Source organism: Jaculus jaculus, chromosome 2 (genome assembly GCF_020740685.1).
Source record: "Jaculus jaculus isolate mJacJac1 chromosome 2, mJacJac1.mat.Y.cur, whole genome shotgun sequence".
In the NCBI taxonomy this organism is placed as follows: domain Eukaryota; kingdom Metazoa; phylum Chordata; class Mammalia; order Rodentia; family Dipodidae; genus Jaculus; species Jaculus jaculus.
In genome coordinates this window covers 111,346,313-111,363,453 of record NC_059103.1, presented here as the reverse complement: position 1 = coordinate 111,363,453, position 17,141 = coordinate 111,346,313, and the positions used below count along the sequence as shown (strand labels likewise).

Genomic DNA, 17,141 nt, shown 5'->3' with positions numbered 1-17,141 from the left:
TCCTTAAATACAAGTACCCTCCTTGACATGGGAACATTCAAGTACATTTTACTTCACTGAGTTTTCTACTACTTCTATGGCTTAATATTTCATACTTAAATTCTCAATACCCTTTGTGTCTTCTTGTCATTATGTATTTTCAACATAAAATATAAACTTTATGGCTATGTCTTACTATACAAGAATTAATTCTAAAATGAGGCTTTCTAAAGAGGCTTGGGGATATTATAATGGACAAGTGGTTTTCCTTATAAATACTCATTCTCTAATCTTTTCATCAATATGAAAAGAATATGAGTACCACTTATTTCAGTAAGTATAAGATGATTATTTCTATGTGTCACACAAGCTTAAAACTTTAAATAAGGGCTGGAGAGATGGCTTAGTGGTTAAGTGCTTGCCTGTGAAGCCTAAGGACTCTGGTTCGAGGCTTGATTCCCCAGGACCCACGTTAGCCAGATGCACAAGGGGGCGCACACGTCTGGAGTTCGTTTGCAGTGGCTGGAGGCCCTGGCGTGCCCATTCTCTCTCCCTCTCTGCCTCTTTCTCTCTCTGTCTCAAATAAATAAATAAAAATAAACAAAAAATTAAAACTGTAAATTTAAAAAGCTTTAAACACAACTTAGAAGATGGATTTGGATTCTTTTGAGACTCAAGCTGTAATATAAACTACAATATTATGCTTAGTATGTTTTCAAATTCACTTTATCCCTACAATAGGGTATGAAAATGGATTTTTTTGTTTTGTTTTTCAAGGTAGGACCTCACTGTAGCTCAGGCTGACCTTAAATTCATTATATCATCTCAGGGTGGCCTCAAACTCATGGCAATCTTCCTATCTCTGCCTCCCAAGTGCTGTGATTAAAGGCGTGCGCCACCATGCCCAGTTGCTGAAAATAGATATGTTAAAAATGTCTAAAAATAATCTTTTAAAAATCATGTAAGCAGGGTCTAGAGAGATGCCTTAGTAGTTAAGGTACTTTCCTGCAATGCCTAATGAGCTGGGTTCAATTCACCACTTACCCACATAAAGCCAGATGCACAAAGTATTACATGCATTTGGCATTTGTTTGCAATGGCTAGAGGCCATGGTGCACCCTCTCTCTCTCTCTCTCTCTCTGTTTTCTTGGAAATAAATAAATAAAATATTCTAAAAAATCATGTAAGCATACCACCACTGGGATCTACTATCTAGGTAAATATCTATAAATTTCATACATACCTACTCAATTTCTTTGCCAACTCTCTATTACATAATACCATAAAACAGGGTCATGTAATTTCCAGAATCACTATCTTTAGCACTGATTTCCCATCCAAGCCATGCAAATCAAGAGCCAGCAAGTTATTTTCATGATGCTTTTAATAAGGCTTTATCCCTCTACGACTCTATTTTAATCTCTTGATTCAAAAAACTAAAACATGACTCTCCCTCATCAAAGTACCATTTTAGAAAAAACTATCCAACTTGACTTCAAAAGATCCTTGAGCAACACGTCTATTCTATGAATCCCAGAGCTCTCTACCTGTCCCTTTCCCCCTCTTACCCAGCCACCCAAGCCTGGGATTCTGAAGCCCCCTCCTCTTATGCTAATTAAGCATACCTCTGGGCTGAGAAGAGAGAATGCCACCCCAACTCAGCTCTGACCTCAGCACATCACCCAGGGCCCCTCGCAGGGTGGTTTCCCTCTCTTTCAGGTCCTCTGGCTCCCTTGGCTTTCTGGTTGCATGTGCCTGCATACCCCTTCTCTCCTCTTTTTGCCTCTCTCTTCTCAGTCTCTTGGGCCCTCTCTCTCTCTAGAGAACTCCTCCTCCTCCTCTCTCACCCCTTTTTCTCTCTCTCCTCTTCCTCCCCCATTCTTTCGCTCTCATGCTTATAGTCTTAAACTTAAAAGCCATTTGTCTTGGTGTCTCCATCCTTACCCCCAAAATCTAATGTCTATGAAATATGAAGTTAGAAAATTTAGTTTTTCAAAACACCGTTCTTTTTTGATGTTATATAATTTGATTGCATTCCTTAAATTTTATTTCTACATTTTCCTTTCCTGCTACAAAAAAATAACTATCAATTACCAAAACACTTCATCAGAAATTAGATATGTAGTTAATGCTTTAAACTGGGTGAAAAGTATAAACTGTAAAATACTAGATATTACTATGTGATTTAAAGCCATGCAAATAAATACTATGGTATATGTATGTGTGTTCTTGATACTAGTAAATTTTCTAGTTCACCTTTTTTTCCTAGGTCAGTGAGCACATGAATAGTTCAGATACTAAGGGAAAATCATGTCAAGCTTAAGTAGGAAAATATTTAGTATAGCCACATGACTGTCTACTTTAAAAAAAAAAAAAAAAAACTTTAGTCTTAAGTAATATACCTTACTTTTTTTTTTTTTTTTTTTGAGAGAGAGGGGATGCACCAGCTTCCAGCCACTGCAAACAAACTCCAGACGCATGCACCACCTAGTGCATCTGGCATCATGGGTGCTGGGGAATTGAACATGGGTCCTTTGTCTTTGCAGGCAAGTGCCTTAACTGCTAAGCCATCCTGCCAGCCCATGATTGTCTACTTAAAAAAAAAAAAAAACTTGAGCCAGGCATGGTGGCACATGTCTTTAATCCCAGCATTTGGGAGGCAGAGGTAGGAGGATCTCAATGAATTCAAGACCACCCTGAAACTATATAGTGAATTCCAGGTAAGCCTGGACTACAGTGAGACCCTCCCTACCTTGAAAAACAAAACAAAACAACAAAAACAAAAGCTTGAGATACAAACTATTGCTCAATCTACTGACTGACTTTCTATAGACTGGCCCACTATGGATCAAAATTCAACCAAGCAGAGCATCTAGCTTGAACCTTGACCATGCTGTGGGGAGAGGAGGGACAGGCTTCATTTTTATTCATTTTTATTGCTGATCCAACACTTAGATCACAAACGAAGTAGAACTTTTTTAAAACAGTAAGTGGCTGGGCATGGTGGTGCACACCTTTATTCCCAGCACTAGGGAGGAAGATCACCATGAGCTCAGGTGACAGAGTGAGTTCTAAATCAACCTGGGCTAGAGTGAAACCCTACCTAGGAAAACAAACAAACAGTAAGTGATCTGCTAAATGTGATGACATGAACTATAGCTGACACAAAGAATATCAAACATTCCTTTCACCACCAGTTCTAACTTGCAAGTAAACCATTTACTGGCCTACAGTAAAGGTCACTTACTTTTTCTAATTTTCTTTTCCTCTGATGAAAATCCATGCTCAGTGTGGGAAGAGGAGAAAACAGAGAGAAGCATACAGAAGAACACTTAAGCCAATTCAAATACTATCAGCTTGTTAGTAGATTTGCTTCCAACATTTTTTTTAAGAAAAAATTTTAAGTTATTTATTTATTTTATTTGAGAGACAGAAGAGGAGAGAGAGAAAAAAAGAGAGAGAGAATGGGTACATCAGGGCCTCTAACCATTGCAAATGAACTCCAGACACATGCTCCACCTTGTGCATCCATCTGGCTTATGTGGGTACTAGAGAATCAAACCTGGGTCCTTAGGCTTCACAGACAAGCATCTTAACAGCTAAGCCATTTCTCCAGCCCTCTCTGCCAACTGTTTTCTACCCAACTTGAAACAGAACTAAGATTCCTGAAATGTGCAGTTTTTCAAGTTTCTGAAACCTCTTGCTTTGAATGTTGTTCTATAGTGCATATAACAAATTACTTGACCATTTGATATTAGCCATTTAGATTATTTTATTTTATTTTATTTTTGATTTTTCAAGGTAGGGTTTCACTCTAGCCCAGGCTGACCTGGAATTCACTATGGAGTCTCAGGGTGGCAATCCTCCTACCTCTGCCTCCCGAGTACTGGGATGAAAGACATGTGCCACCACGCCTGGCTAGATTATTTTAAATGCTCACACATTTTATTTATTTATTTGTGGTTTTTCAGAGGTAGGATCTCAGTCTATCCCACATTGATCTGGAATTCACTCTGTAGTCCCAAGCTGGCCTTGAACACATGGTGATCCTCCTGCCTTTGCCTCCTGAGTGCTGAGATTAAAGGCGTGCACCACCACATCTGGCCTTGTTTCCACATTTTATTACTTATTTATTTATTTTTTATTTTGGGGGAAGCCAAATCATAAAGGTTCTGAGCTCATGAATGAATCAGTGCTCATCAAAAGCTGGTGGGAACTGGTTGGCCCCTTTTCACCTTTCCACCATGTGAGACACAGTGCACCCTCCTAGGTTCCTTCTCTCTGGAGGACACAGAAACAAGTTCCATCTTAGAAACAGAGCATCCCTCTCTCCAGATACCAAATCTGCTGGTGTCTTGTTACAGGAGCACAAATGGACTAAGATTATCTTGCTTTCAAGTCAGAAATTGTTACAATGTGATAATTTTACCATTTCTATCTTTTAGTATGTATACTATCATAATAATGCAATTTACATACTCTTTCCCCAAAGTCTCTCAGAGTACTTAGTCTTACCTGATCAGTTAGAAATTTTGACAAATAACTATACCACTGAAAGCTGTGGGAAAAATGTAGTAGATTCTTGGGCTGGAGAGATGGCTTGGTGGTTAAGCACTTGCCTATGAAGCCTAAGAACCCCAGTTTGAGACTTGATTCCCCAGGACCTACATTAGCCAGATGCACAAGGGGGCGCACATGTCTGGAGTTTGTTTGCAGTGGCTGGAGGCCCTGGTGCGCCCATTCTCTCTCTCCATCTGCCTCCTTCTCTATCTGTTGCTCTTAAATAAATAAATAAAAATAAACAAAAAGTTCGTAAATGTTGTAGATCCAATGAATATCAACTTCTGAATGCTAGATTGCCAGCTGATGGAGATTTGGGAATTACCACCTCCAGAAGACAGTGTATTGTTGGAGGCAGGCTTATGCTAGTGTTTGGCTCACTCTCCTGTTGCTATTGTCCACCTTATGTTGGCAAGGGGGTGATGTCCACTCTCTGCTCTTGCCATCATAGAGCTTCCCTCTCAAGCCTGTAAGCCAAAATAAACCTCATTTTGTCCCACAAGCTGCTCTTGGTTGGGTGATTTCTACCAGTAATGTGAACCTGACTGCAATGCTCCTGTAACTGTGTCTGGACTGGAGGTTTATCCCAGCAACATGAAGCTCTCTACAACAGACACACACTAGTAAAGAAAATTAACTTAAATCAAGAAATAATCCTTAGTTTGGTATGAATTCGGTACTGACCAAGTATTATAAATTTTCTATTTTATTTTATTTTATTTATTTTTTAGGTTTCTTGAGGTAAAGTCTCACTCTAGCCCAAGCTGACCTAGAATTCACTATGTAGTCTTAGGGTGGCTGTGGTGGTTTGAATAAAATAGATGGCCCCCAACATATTCAGTTGTTTGTTTGTAGTTTGCATCTGCTATCTAATTGGCTGGAGGCAATGTCACTGGGTGGATCTTAAGTTGTGGTGATGGGTTTCAGATTTCAGTCTAAAGATATGCAAAGTGTGCCTAGCTGGAGTTCCTGAAGTGTGCTGTGGCTTTTGACTTTTTAGGCTTGTGTACTTCTCTCTCTGTCTGCTTGGGCCTGTGAAGGCAGGCCAGCTTCTTCTGCCATTATAGAACTTCCCCTGGATCTGTAAGCTTCAATAAATCCCTTCCTCTATAACTGTGCTTGGTGTGGAAGTTCATCTCAGTGAACCTGAATCTGCCTGCTACAGTGGTCTTGAACTCACAGTGATCCTCTTACATCTGCCTCTATGCAATGACTGATAATGCTGAATGACTTATTAAAATTATCTACATTATATATGCATTATTTTTGCCAAAGCCAGTGTAGATAACTGAATTTCACACTAGGATTAAAAAATTAGAACAATGACATAAAATTAAACATAATGTACCATATAAAAAGACCTTGTATTGCATATAAGTAAGTACAATGATTGTGATGGGGAGATAATATGATGGAGAATGGAATTTCAAAGGAGAAAGTGGGGGGGGGGGATTAACATGGGAATTTTTTATAATCATGGAAAATGCTAATAAAAATTTTTTAAAAAGAGGCAAAATACTAAGTGATATATTAGAGGCAATGATGTTTTTATGTTTTCAGAGGACCTAGAAAGATGTTCTTAATCCAGCAATAAAGAGAAATAAAATGTTTCACACAATAAAAAAAAAAAAAGACCTTGTGTGTTCCTTTAATTTATATATGCCTAAATTTCACATACAGCTAGAATCACACGCTGGTTCTCTCCAAATCTTAGGAAATAACATTTAGACAGTGAAACTTTAAAGGAGAATGCAGACTGACCAGTAATCCACAATGTACTATGACACTGCTAGACATTCTGGGTCTGTAACCACTCAAGGCCTGTGTTTTCAGTTCATGGATTCTGGTAAGTGTCCTCTACTCTGAACCTGTACTTACCCTCAGTTACTTACTATGACCCTGTGTGCTCTGAGAACTTATGACAGCAAGAACAGAACACATATCAAAGCTAAGAGACATAAGAGCTGCAAATCTCATATGGAAAATGCTGTACAGATGCACATGAATAAAACAAAAATAGAACACTGGATTGCCAATAATTCCTCACAAAAAGTGGAGCTTCGTGAACCTCTCTCCCATCCATAACACAATCCTGATAGGCTCAATGCATGTCTCCTGCAAGTAACCATAGCTACTATGAGTTCATGAATGCAATGGCTTTGCCATTTCCACAATAGAGCAATTCCACAGCACTTCCCCTATCCTGCTCCAGTAAGTAAACCCCCAACCCATGTAACCACTCCTAATTAAATTCAGTGGGACACATATACCATGAAAGTAAGAAGAGGTATAGTTGAGAAGTAATTCAGCAAGAATGGAGGAGTAAGAGAGTCACAAGGGATGAATATGATCAAAAGAAATGATATACATGTATGAAATCGTCAAAAACTAATTTAAGGGCTGGGGGATCATTCACTGGTTAAAGTAGCTTGTGTGCAAAGCCTGCTGGCCCAGGTTTGATTCCCCAGTACCCAAGTAAAGCCACACAAAGTGACACACACATCTGGAACTCATTTGCAATGGCAAGAAAGTCTGGCAAAACCATTCTCTCTCTCACTTTCTCTCTACTTGCAATGAAAAATAATTTTTAAAATTAATTTTTCAAAAAGAAAAACTATCACAGAGAAAACAAAAATGTAGTTTGTGCAATGGAAGCAATCAGAATATGGGCTCTGTCACACAGTTTTATCCCATGCCAGTTAACATCAGGACTTGTGGAGGTTGGATTCAGGTGTCCCCCATAAACTTAGGTGTTCTGAATACTAGGTTCCCAGCTGATGGAGATTTGGGAACTAATGCCTCCTGGGGGAAGTGTATTGTTGGGGGCAGGCTTATGGGTGTTATAGCTAGTGTCCCCTTGCCAGTGTTTGACACACTCTCCTGTTGCTATTGTCTACTTTATGTTGGCCAGGGAGTTATGTCCACCCTCTGCTTATGCCATTGCTCCCCCCTGCCATCATGGAGCTTCCCATAGAGCCTGTAAGCCAACATAAACCTGTTTTTCCCACAAGCTGCTCTTGGTTGGGTGATTTCTACCAGCAATGTGACCCTGACTGCAATAGGACTATTAAGCAAAACATGATCACTGACTAAAGGTGTACTACAGACTTCATCCAAGTCTGAATAAACTCTACTTCCCTGCCACACACACATTAAAATTCTCACCTATCAGGTATAGCAATGAAGGGGAGGTAAACTATCAGACATCCAGTAAAACAGATGAGAAAACAGAAAATAATTTTTTTTTTTTTTTTTTTTTTTTGGTTTTTCAAGGTAGGGTCTCATTCTAGTCCAGACTGACCTGTAATTTACTATGTAGTCTCAAAGTGGCCTTGAACTCAGCAGTCCTCCTACCTCTGCCTTCTGAGTGCTGGGATTAAAGGTGTGTGCCACTATACCCAGCTAATTCTTGATTTTGAGTTAAAAATAAAATGAAGATTTAAAAACAGTATCAGGGGCTGGAGAGATGGCTTAGCAGTTAAGGCACTTGCCTGTGAAGCCTAATGATCCAGATTCGATTATCCAGGTCCCACGTAAGCCATATGCACAAGGTGGCACATGTGTCTGGAGTTCATTTTCAGTGGCTGGAGGCCCTGGTAAGCCCATTTTCTCTCTCTCTCTAATAAATAAATGAATAAAAACAAATAAAAATAAAAACAATATTTATCTGAGGGAGAGAGAGGGGAAGTGAGGGAAAGAAAAAAAGAGAATGGACACCCCAGAGCCTCCTGCTACTGCAAATAAACTCCAGACACATGAGCCACATTGTGCAGCAGGCTTTATGTGGGTACTGGGGAACTGAACCTGGGCTGTCGGATTTTACAAGCAAGTGCCTTTAACCACTGGGCCATCTCTCCAGCCCCCAAATCAAGATTTTTAAATTAACAATTTTAAAACATATCTGATAAATGGATGCTAAGTTAGTAATCTCCCTAATAATAACTATTGTTCTAGAGTTGCAAAACTAAAAGACTATCAGCAACAAATTAGTAATTTTATGCTAATTTTCTTCATTTACCCCCTCCCCCATTCCTTCTTCCTTCAATTAAAAAGGACTGAGGTGGGCTGGAGAGATGGCTTAATGGCTAAGGTGCCTGCCTACAAAGCCAAAGGACACAGAGGACGCAGGCTCAATTCCCCAGGATCCATGTAAGCCAGATGCACAGGATAGTGCATGCATCTGGAGTTTGTCTGCAATGGCTGAAGGCCCTGGTGTGCCCATTCTCTCTCTCTCTCTCTCATATCTGCCTCTTTCTCTCTTAAATAAATAAAATAAGCCGAGCATGGTGGTACATACCTTTAATCCCAGTACTTGGAGGGCTGTGAATTCAAAGCCACCCTGAGACTACATAGTGAATTCCAGGTCAGACTGGATTAGAGTGAGACCTTACCTTGAAAAACCAAAAATAAATAAATAAAATAAAAATTAGGAAAAAAAAAAAAAGGCCTGAGCTATACGGGCTGCACATGCCTGTAACCGCTGCACCTGGGAAACTGAGGTAGGAAGATCATGAGCTGGTGACACTGACTCAACAGTAAATAAATAACAGATTAAAATAGATCCTACAATGACAGTAAGTGTGCACCAAAAATCCTGCCTTGTGAATTTACAGAAGCCCGCATGTTTCACAGTACACTGAAGAGGCCGGGGAAAGGGAAGTGGCAGTCTCACCTTTAGAGTGACGTCACAGAGTTCTCCATTTTCATAAAATCGAAGAAGAGAACTATGAAAATCTCTCCAAGCTTCATTTGCTTCAAAGATGAAGGAGTCGTCCCCATCACAGTCGCTAACGGAAGCTCTGCTCTTCAGTGGCTGGTGTTGCCGCTTCCCCTTTGAGACATGGTTCCTGGCTTGTTTCCCACCCACGAGTTCTGAAGCCATTTGCAGCACTCTTCTCTTTATACAGCTCTCCTCTCAAACATCCCATCGACTCCTCCTCGCTGGCCAAGATAACAGGACATGGATGTAGCCCCTCACTTCAGACTTCCTTCAAGACTCTCTCAGTGGTCACTGTTCATTTTGCTGAGAAAAATCACAGGAAAACCAAAAGAGAAAGTCATCATTAGAAATTATAATTTTAATGATATACGTAAAATAGCCATAGCAAACACCATTTAAAAAGCCTTGGGGCTGGAGAGATGGCTTAGCAGTTAAGGCGTGTGCCTGCAGATCCAAGGACCCAGGTTCAATTCCCCAGGACCCAGTAAGCCAGATGGACAAGGTGGCGCATGTGTCTAGAATTCATTTGCAGTGGCTGGATGCTCTGGCACATTCTCTCTCTCTCTCTCTGCCTCTTTCTCTCAAATAATTAAATATAAATAAAACACTTTTTAAAACTTTGTAGTTTTTATGCTGAATGTCACATAACACTTTATCTTATTATTTTGTATCATAAAATGAACTTGTGTGTGGGTGTGTGTGTGAGAGAGATGTGTGGTATATATGCATGCACATGTGGAGGCCAGAGGTTGATGTCAGTTCTTCCTCAATTGCTCTGTTTATTTTTTCACCAAAGCAGGATCTTTCACATGTGCCCAGAGCTTGCTGATTCAGCTAGTCTAAGTAGCCAGCTTGCCCCAAGGACTCCCTGCCTCCACCTCCTGTTTGCTGGGTTTACAGATGGTCTCCAGCCCACTCATCCTATATTTATGTGTGTGGTAGGGATCCAAATTCAGGCCCTCTTGTGTGGCCAGGGCTTTACCCACTGAGCCATCTCCCTAGCCCAAGAATGCCTTTAAGATTTAGTATGAGAATAAGTAAAAGCACATGACTTTTGAAAAGTGGAATACACTATCTTCAAAAATAGAAGCTATGAACTAAAAATTATAATTTAGAAACTTGAGCATGCAAACCTTTTCCCCAGGGTTGTTTTTTGTTGTTGTTGTTGTTTGTTTCATTTTTTTGTTTTCTCGAGACAGAGTTTCACTCTAGCCCAGGCTGACCTGGAATTTACTATGTAGTCTTAGAGTGGCCTTGAATTCATGGTGATTCCCCTACCTCTGCCTCCCAAGTGCTGGGATTAAAGGCTTTTCCAATTTTTTAAAAATATTTTATTTTTATTTATTAGAGTGAGAGAGAGGCAGCTAGAGATGATAGATGATAGATAGATAGATAGACAGACAGACAGACAGATGAAGGGAGGGAGGGAGGGAGGGAGGGAGGGAATTGGCACGCTAGGGCCTCAAGCTGCTGCAAACCAACTCCAGATACATGTACCACCTTGTGCATCTGGCTTATGTGGGTCCTAGGGAATCGAACCTGGGTCCTTTAGCTTTGTAGGCAAGTGCCTTAACTGCTAAGCCAGCTCTCCAGCCTGAGTTCCCCAGTTTTTTTTTTTCTTCCAAATTTTTATTAACAACTTCCATGATTATAAAAAATACCCCATGGTAATAACCTCCCTCCCTCCGGTTTCCCCAGTTTTTAATGAAGGTTATTTTGATAGAATTAAGTTCATCTTAGATTCTGATGTCAGATCATGATTCCACTGTTTACTAACTATAACCCTAGGACAACTGTGACCTACTTAAACCTTAGTTATCTCTTTTGGGAAATGGAGAGGTCACTTACAGGATTATTTTGAGGGATATAGGAACTGCTGCACTATAACATACAGGCCTCATTTGTCTGTATTTTCATATATAATTTATTATTTACATGGATACTGAAATCTATCTCATTGTCAAGTATATCTGTTGAATATTCACATCAATAGATATATGCCATAATTCTACTCTGGTAACAGAGATAAAGGGTTTTAAATTAAATCACCTATTTCAGTACTTACTGGCTATGTGATCTTTTGTGAAGTCTTCTTTTATTTTGGTTTTTCAAGGTAGGGTCTTTAGCCCAGGCTGACCTGGAATTCACTATGGAGTCTCAGGGTGGCCTCGAACTCTCAGCAATCCTCCTACCTCTGCCTCCCGAGTGCTGGGATTAAAGGTGTGAGCCACCACATCCAGCTTGTGAAGTCTTTTTCTAAACCTGTTTCTTCAACTATAAAAAAGATGTAAGTCCTCTCATAGGATTATCCTGAGAAATACATGAAATGCTACAACAGATTCATGAAGTACATATGAAGCTATAAACAACATTGTGAATCTTCATTTTAAAATTAAAAGTTTTGAATATTATGCAATTTAAAAAAATTCTAAATACCTTACCTAGAACTTTGGCTACACTAGGGTTTTTTATTCTTAATCTCATGTCCAGCTTTTGATAGAAACCAAAATGACCAACATAAGATTATAGATTATAGCTTTTAATACGTTCATAAAATTTCTGTGGCAGGGCTGGAGAGATGGCTTAGCGGTTAAGTGCTTGCCTGTGAAGCCTAAGAACCCTGGTTTGAGGCTTGTGTTCCCCAGGACCCACGTAAGCCAAATAGATGCACAAGGTGGCGCACGCATCTGGAGTTCATTTGCAGTGGTTGGAGGTCCTGGTGCACCCATTCTCTGTCTATCTGCCACTTTCACTCTCTGTCATCCTCAAATAAATAAATAACAAAAAATATTAAAATTTCTGTGGCAGAAACATGATGGTGACCACCTTCCCCCCCACACCCCCCAACAACTGTCTATGTCTTTAAGTAATCTCCTCAATGTGGGAAGAACCTGTAATTAACTTCCCCATCCAAATGCTAACCACGCCTGACCCTGCAAGATTAGACAAGATTGGGCACATTAAGGGTGGTATGGCCGTAGGCCTGTAATTAACTTCTAGGCAATAGAATGTAGGAAGGTTATGGGATGCCATGCAATTGCTTATGCTATATTATATATAATTGTGTAAGCATCCTGGAGAGAAAGGCTCTGCCACTGTCAGTCTTGGGAGGAGTTTGAAGGAGAGAATATTTTTACAATCTGATACATGTTGCCAAACTACCTGTCAAAAACAATGAGATACTACACATCTAGCAGTTGCATTGAGAAAGCACACTTCAGACTATTAAACATGTTGAACAGTAAGAACATCTTTTAAAAAACTTTTTTTTGTTTTTATTTTTTTTTAATTTATTTGAGAGAGACAGAGAAAAAGGCAGAGAGAGAGAGAGAGAGAGAGAGAGAGAGAGAGAGAGAGAGAGAGAGAGAATGGGTGTGCCAGGGCTTCCAGCCACTGCCAACCAACTCCAGACATGTGCATCCCCTTGTTCATCTGGCTAACATGGGTCCTGGGGAATTGAGCCTCGAACTGGGGTCCTTAGGCTTCACAGGCAAGCACTTGACCACTAAACCATCTCTCCAGCCCAGTAAATAAATTTTAATTGTCTTACTTTCATTCCTTATCTACATGACACTATTTATTTATTTATTTATTTATTTTTGGTTTTTTCTTTTCAAGGCAGGATCTCATTCTAGCCCAGACTGACCTGGAACTCACCCTGTAGCCCAGGCTGGCTTTGAACTCACAGTGATTCTCGCAGCTCAGCCTCCCAAATGTTGATACTTAAGGCATATGCCACCATGCCGCGCTTTTTGTAGTCACCATGTGAACTATACCTTTGTACACAGAAGTAGAAACAAATCCATTCCCAAATCTCTTTTTATACACTATAATCTGTTCTTCCCAATTTAGCCCCTTCTAATTTTACTCTCTTAACTTGGTTACTTGTTTCAATAATCAATTAATTTTAGTCACTTTTAGTGGTCAAAAAACTTTTATTGGGCTGGAGAGAGGGCTTAGTGGTTAAGCGCTTGCCTGTGAAGCCTAAGGACCCCACTTTGAGGCTCGGTTCCCCAGGACCCATGTTAGCCAGATGCACAAGGGGGCACATGCATCTATATGGAGTTGGTTTGCAGTGGCTGGAGGCCCTGGGGCGTCCATTCTTTCTCTCTCTCTGCCTCTTTCTCTGTCTGTTGCTCTCAAACAAATAAAAATAAAAATTTAAAGAAAGCTAGAAAAGAACTGTTTTATTGTCAAGACCTAAAATGGAAGACCCAAAATATTCCCATGTATGGGAATAACAGGCAAGCCCAAGAACCTGAGGGAGGCCTCTTCGTGACAGGGAAAAGCTAGGGGTCCAGTATGCAGCTGAGAGGGAATGCGTTCTGTTAACTATTGCAAGAGAGGGCAAGGAGATTTTTTTCCCCATAGTTCAGTCTCCATGCAAAAATGCATTCTGAGGGCTGGAGAGATGGCTTAGCGGTTAAGCGCTTGCCTGAGAAGCCTAAGGACCCCGGTTCGAGGCTCAATTCCCCAGGACCCACGTTAGCCAGATGCACAAGGGGGCGCATGCATCTGGAGTTCGTTTGCAGTGGCTGGAGGCCCTGGCGTGCCTTTCTCTCTCTCTCTCTCTCTCTCCCTCTCTCTCTCTCTCTCTCTCTCTCTCTCCCTCTCTCTCTTCCTCTTTTTCTCTGTCAGTCACTCTCAAATAACTAAAAATATATTAAGAAAAAGTTTAAAAAAATGCATTCTGATCAACATTTTCAAAATATAGCCTTGTAGACCCAAGTATGGGACTCACCTAATGGAGGCCAGACTTCTAAACAGAAAGTGTGAGAGAATAAATTTGTGTTATTTCAAGTCACTAAATTGGTATCATGTGTTACATACAGTAAGCACTGCAATAGCTTAGATCATAAGCACCACCCAAAGATCCAAGTCTTAAGTAGTGTGGGGACAGCTCGTGGCACTACTAGGAGATGGTAGAAGCTTTAAGAGGTAGATCCCAGTGGGAGGAAGATAGCTCAGTGAGCAGATATTGGGGTAACAGGTCCCCCATCCATTCCAAGTTCTCTCTGTTTGTTTCCTGACCATCATGAGGGGAAAAGAGGTGAAGGACACACAAGATCCATTAGTTCTTACCACTATATGTGAATCTATATTTATCTTCAATAATCCCTTAAAAACAGATAAACAGGTAGACATGGTGGCACACACACCATTAGTTCCAGCACTTGAGAGGCTGAGGTAGGAGGACTGCTGTGAGTTCGAAGCTAGCCTGGGGCTACAGATTGAGTTCCAGGTCAGCCCAGGCTAGTACAAAACCCTACCTTGAAAAAGCAAACCCCCCCAAAATTAAAAAAAAAACCTAAACAAAAAACAGACATATAGATGCTATGGAGTGTGTCAATGGATGAAGTGTATGAAGTCTGGAGTTCAAATCTCAAGTCCCTAGCACCCACAGAAATGCCAGGTGGGCCTGGAGGTCAGTCTATAATTCTAGCAACTGGGAGGTAGAGATGGGAGCTCTGAGGCAGGCTGGCTAGCTAGACTAGTCAAACTGGCAAACTCTAGGTTCAAGAGAGAGAGCCCGCCTTGATGAAATAAAGTAGAGATTTATCAAGAAGATATTAGACATCATCCTTTGGCCCCCATGTGTACCTATACACATGAACACATGTACATACAAGCACATAATACATATACAAAATTTAAAAATTAAAATTAAATTAAAAAATAGACTAGGGCTGCAGAGATGGCTTAGCCTTTAAGGTGTTTGCCTGGAAAGCCAAAGGACCCAGGTTCAACTCCCCAAGACCCACATAAGCCAGATAGACAAGGGAGAACATGTGTCTGGAGTTCATTTGCAGTGTCTGGAGGCCATGAACACCCATTGTCTTTCTACCTCTTTCTGTCTCCTTCTCTCTTTCTCAAATAAATAAATGAAAATAAAATAGACAAACACTGTTAGACTGGATGAAAAAGAAAAGCAAATAGAAGTTACAAAAAACCCTTCTTAAGTGTAAAGATACAAATATGTTAAGCAGAAAAAAATAACCATGCTAATAATAAAAACTAAACTATACTGAAATAGCTATAGTATCAAAAAGTAGAGTTCAAAGTGTAAGGGTCCGAGAATCGCTGAAGAAAGACCCCAGATGTGAATAGTATGTAAAAGCAAAGAGCTTTATTCTGCAGAATCAGCCAGCATGTGGAGGTCAACCATTCATACAAAATGGGGACCCTGAGAGGAACACACAGGCCCCTTTTCTGCACAGCTAGGGGAATTTTAGGAGGGTTAGGTCATCTTCTAATGTGATTGACTAAGCAAGCAGCAGTTACATTTGTACACCTTTGATTGGCTGAGGCCCAGATTTTACCATCCTTGGACATGTTAGACATGTTTTAAAACTTTGCAGGAACTGACTCAGCCCTGGAGCTTGCTATCTCAGGCAAGTCTTTTGTTTGGTCATAGTCCAAAGGTATTGCAGGAACTGACTGAGGCCCCTGGGCAGCTATCTTCCCCAGGCCACATATTAGGGACCCTGTTGATTAACAGCCCTTTGTTCCTTTGTTCGTGGTTTTTCCCAGAGATCTTGCCTGCCTCTCCGGGAAACTGAAACTTAGGCCTAGCTGTAAACTGAAGCAAATTTGATCCTCTCAAAAGCAAAGAACTTATCAGTGATTTTAAAAAGGACTGGGGAAATGGCCCAGTAGATAAAAGTGATTGTCATGCACCTACTGAGTACTTGAGTCACATAGAAGCTTTCCGTAATCTTTGTGCACCTATGGTGAGAAAGGTGGCAGAGACAGGACAATTTCCTGGAAGCTCGAGAGATTATGGTTTATGAGGTGGAAGGCAAGGACCAAGTCAAAAGTTGTCCTCTGATCTCCCCCCACACACCTGCATTCTCACATACACACATGCACAATAAATAAATTTATTTAACAGTAGTAAATACTTTTTTGTTGTTATTGTTGTTGTTTTCAAGGTAGGAGATCACTCCTCTCAAGTGCTGAGTCAGGAACTACACATATTTTTAAAAGCTACTATAGCCTAGTGTGTGGTGGTACACACTTTTTCATCCCATCATTGGGAGGCAGAGGTAGGAAGATCACTGTGAATTTGAGGACAGATTAGGGCTACAGCCTGGTCTAGAGTGAGACCCCCCGTGAAAACAACAACAAAATACTACCTAAAAACAAGGTACCAATAGGGCACAGAGGCACTCACATGGACTCCTAACACTTGGGAACAGAGGCAGGAGGACTGCAAGTTTGAGACCAGCATAGGCTACATTTCAAGTTCAAGGTTTGCCTGAGCTACATAGCAAGACCTTATTTTAAAACCAAGAGATGGGGATGTAGTTCAGTGACAAAACACTTACATAGTACATAGGAGGCCCTGGTTTCAATTCTCAGCACTGAAAAGCAAAACAAAATAAACAAACAGAAAACCCAGATGGACAAACAACAGCAACAACAAGATCAACCAACCAAACAAACCCTGGGATAAAAAATGCAAAAGAATGAAGTTGGTGCCTCACTTTCCATTACTGACTAATAACTAACTGAAAAAGGATTCAACCCTAAAACTATTAGAGGACAGATAGGCTTGTAATTATAGCACTCAGGAGCTGAGGCAGGAGGACCATGAGTTTGTGGCCATTACAGGCTTAACAGCTCCTACCTCAAGCAAACAAAATTAAATTAACATAAAATTTTTGTTTTTTTTTTTTAAAGAGCTACTAGAAGAAAACCAGATGAAAAAGGCTTCAGGCCGGGTGTGGTGGTGCATGCCTTTAATTCCAGCACTTGGGAGGCAGAGGTAGGAGGATTGCTGTGAGTTCGAGGCCACCCTGAGACTCCATAGTGAATTCCAGGACATCCTGGGCTAGAGTGAGACCCTACCTCAAAAAACCAAAAAAAAAAAAAAAAAAAA

At 40.6% G+C, this 17,141-nt stretch overlaps 1 protein-coding gene across 2 annotated transcripts in view; it reads right to left on the bottom strand.

The window, feature by feature from the left end:
- The window catches only part of Klhl8 (kelch like family member 8), a 68,849-nt gene that overhangs the window by 24,689 nt on the left and 27,019 nt on the right, over positions 1 to 17,141 (bottom strand). The window contains exons 2-3 of one of the 2 annotated variants that reach the window (XM_045143985.1): positions 11,325 to 11,533; positions 9,212 to 9,562 (exon numbers count right to left, since the gene is read on the bottom strand). In XM_045143985.1, coding sequence (XP_044999920.1) covers positions 9,212 to 9,421 — 210 coding nt within the window. In that variant the 5' untranslated portion in view covers positions 9,422 to 9,562; positions 11,325 to 11,533. The remainder of the gene's footprint in view (positions 1 to 9,211; positions 9,563 to 11,324; positions 11,534 to 17,141) is intronic. The other variant, XM_004661600.2, reaches the window with a different exon arrangement.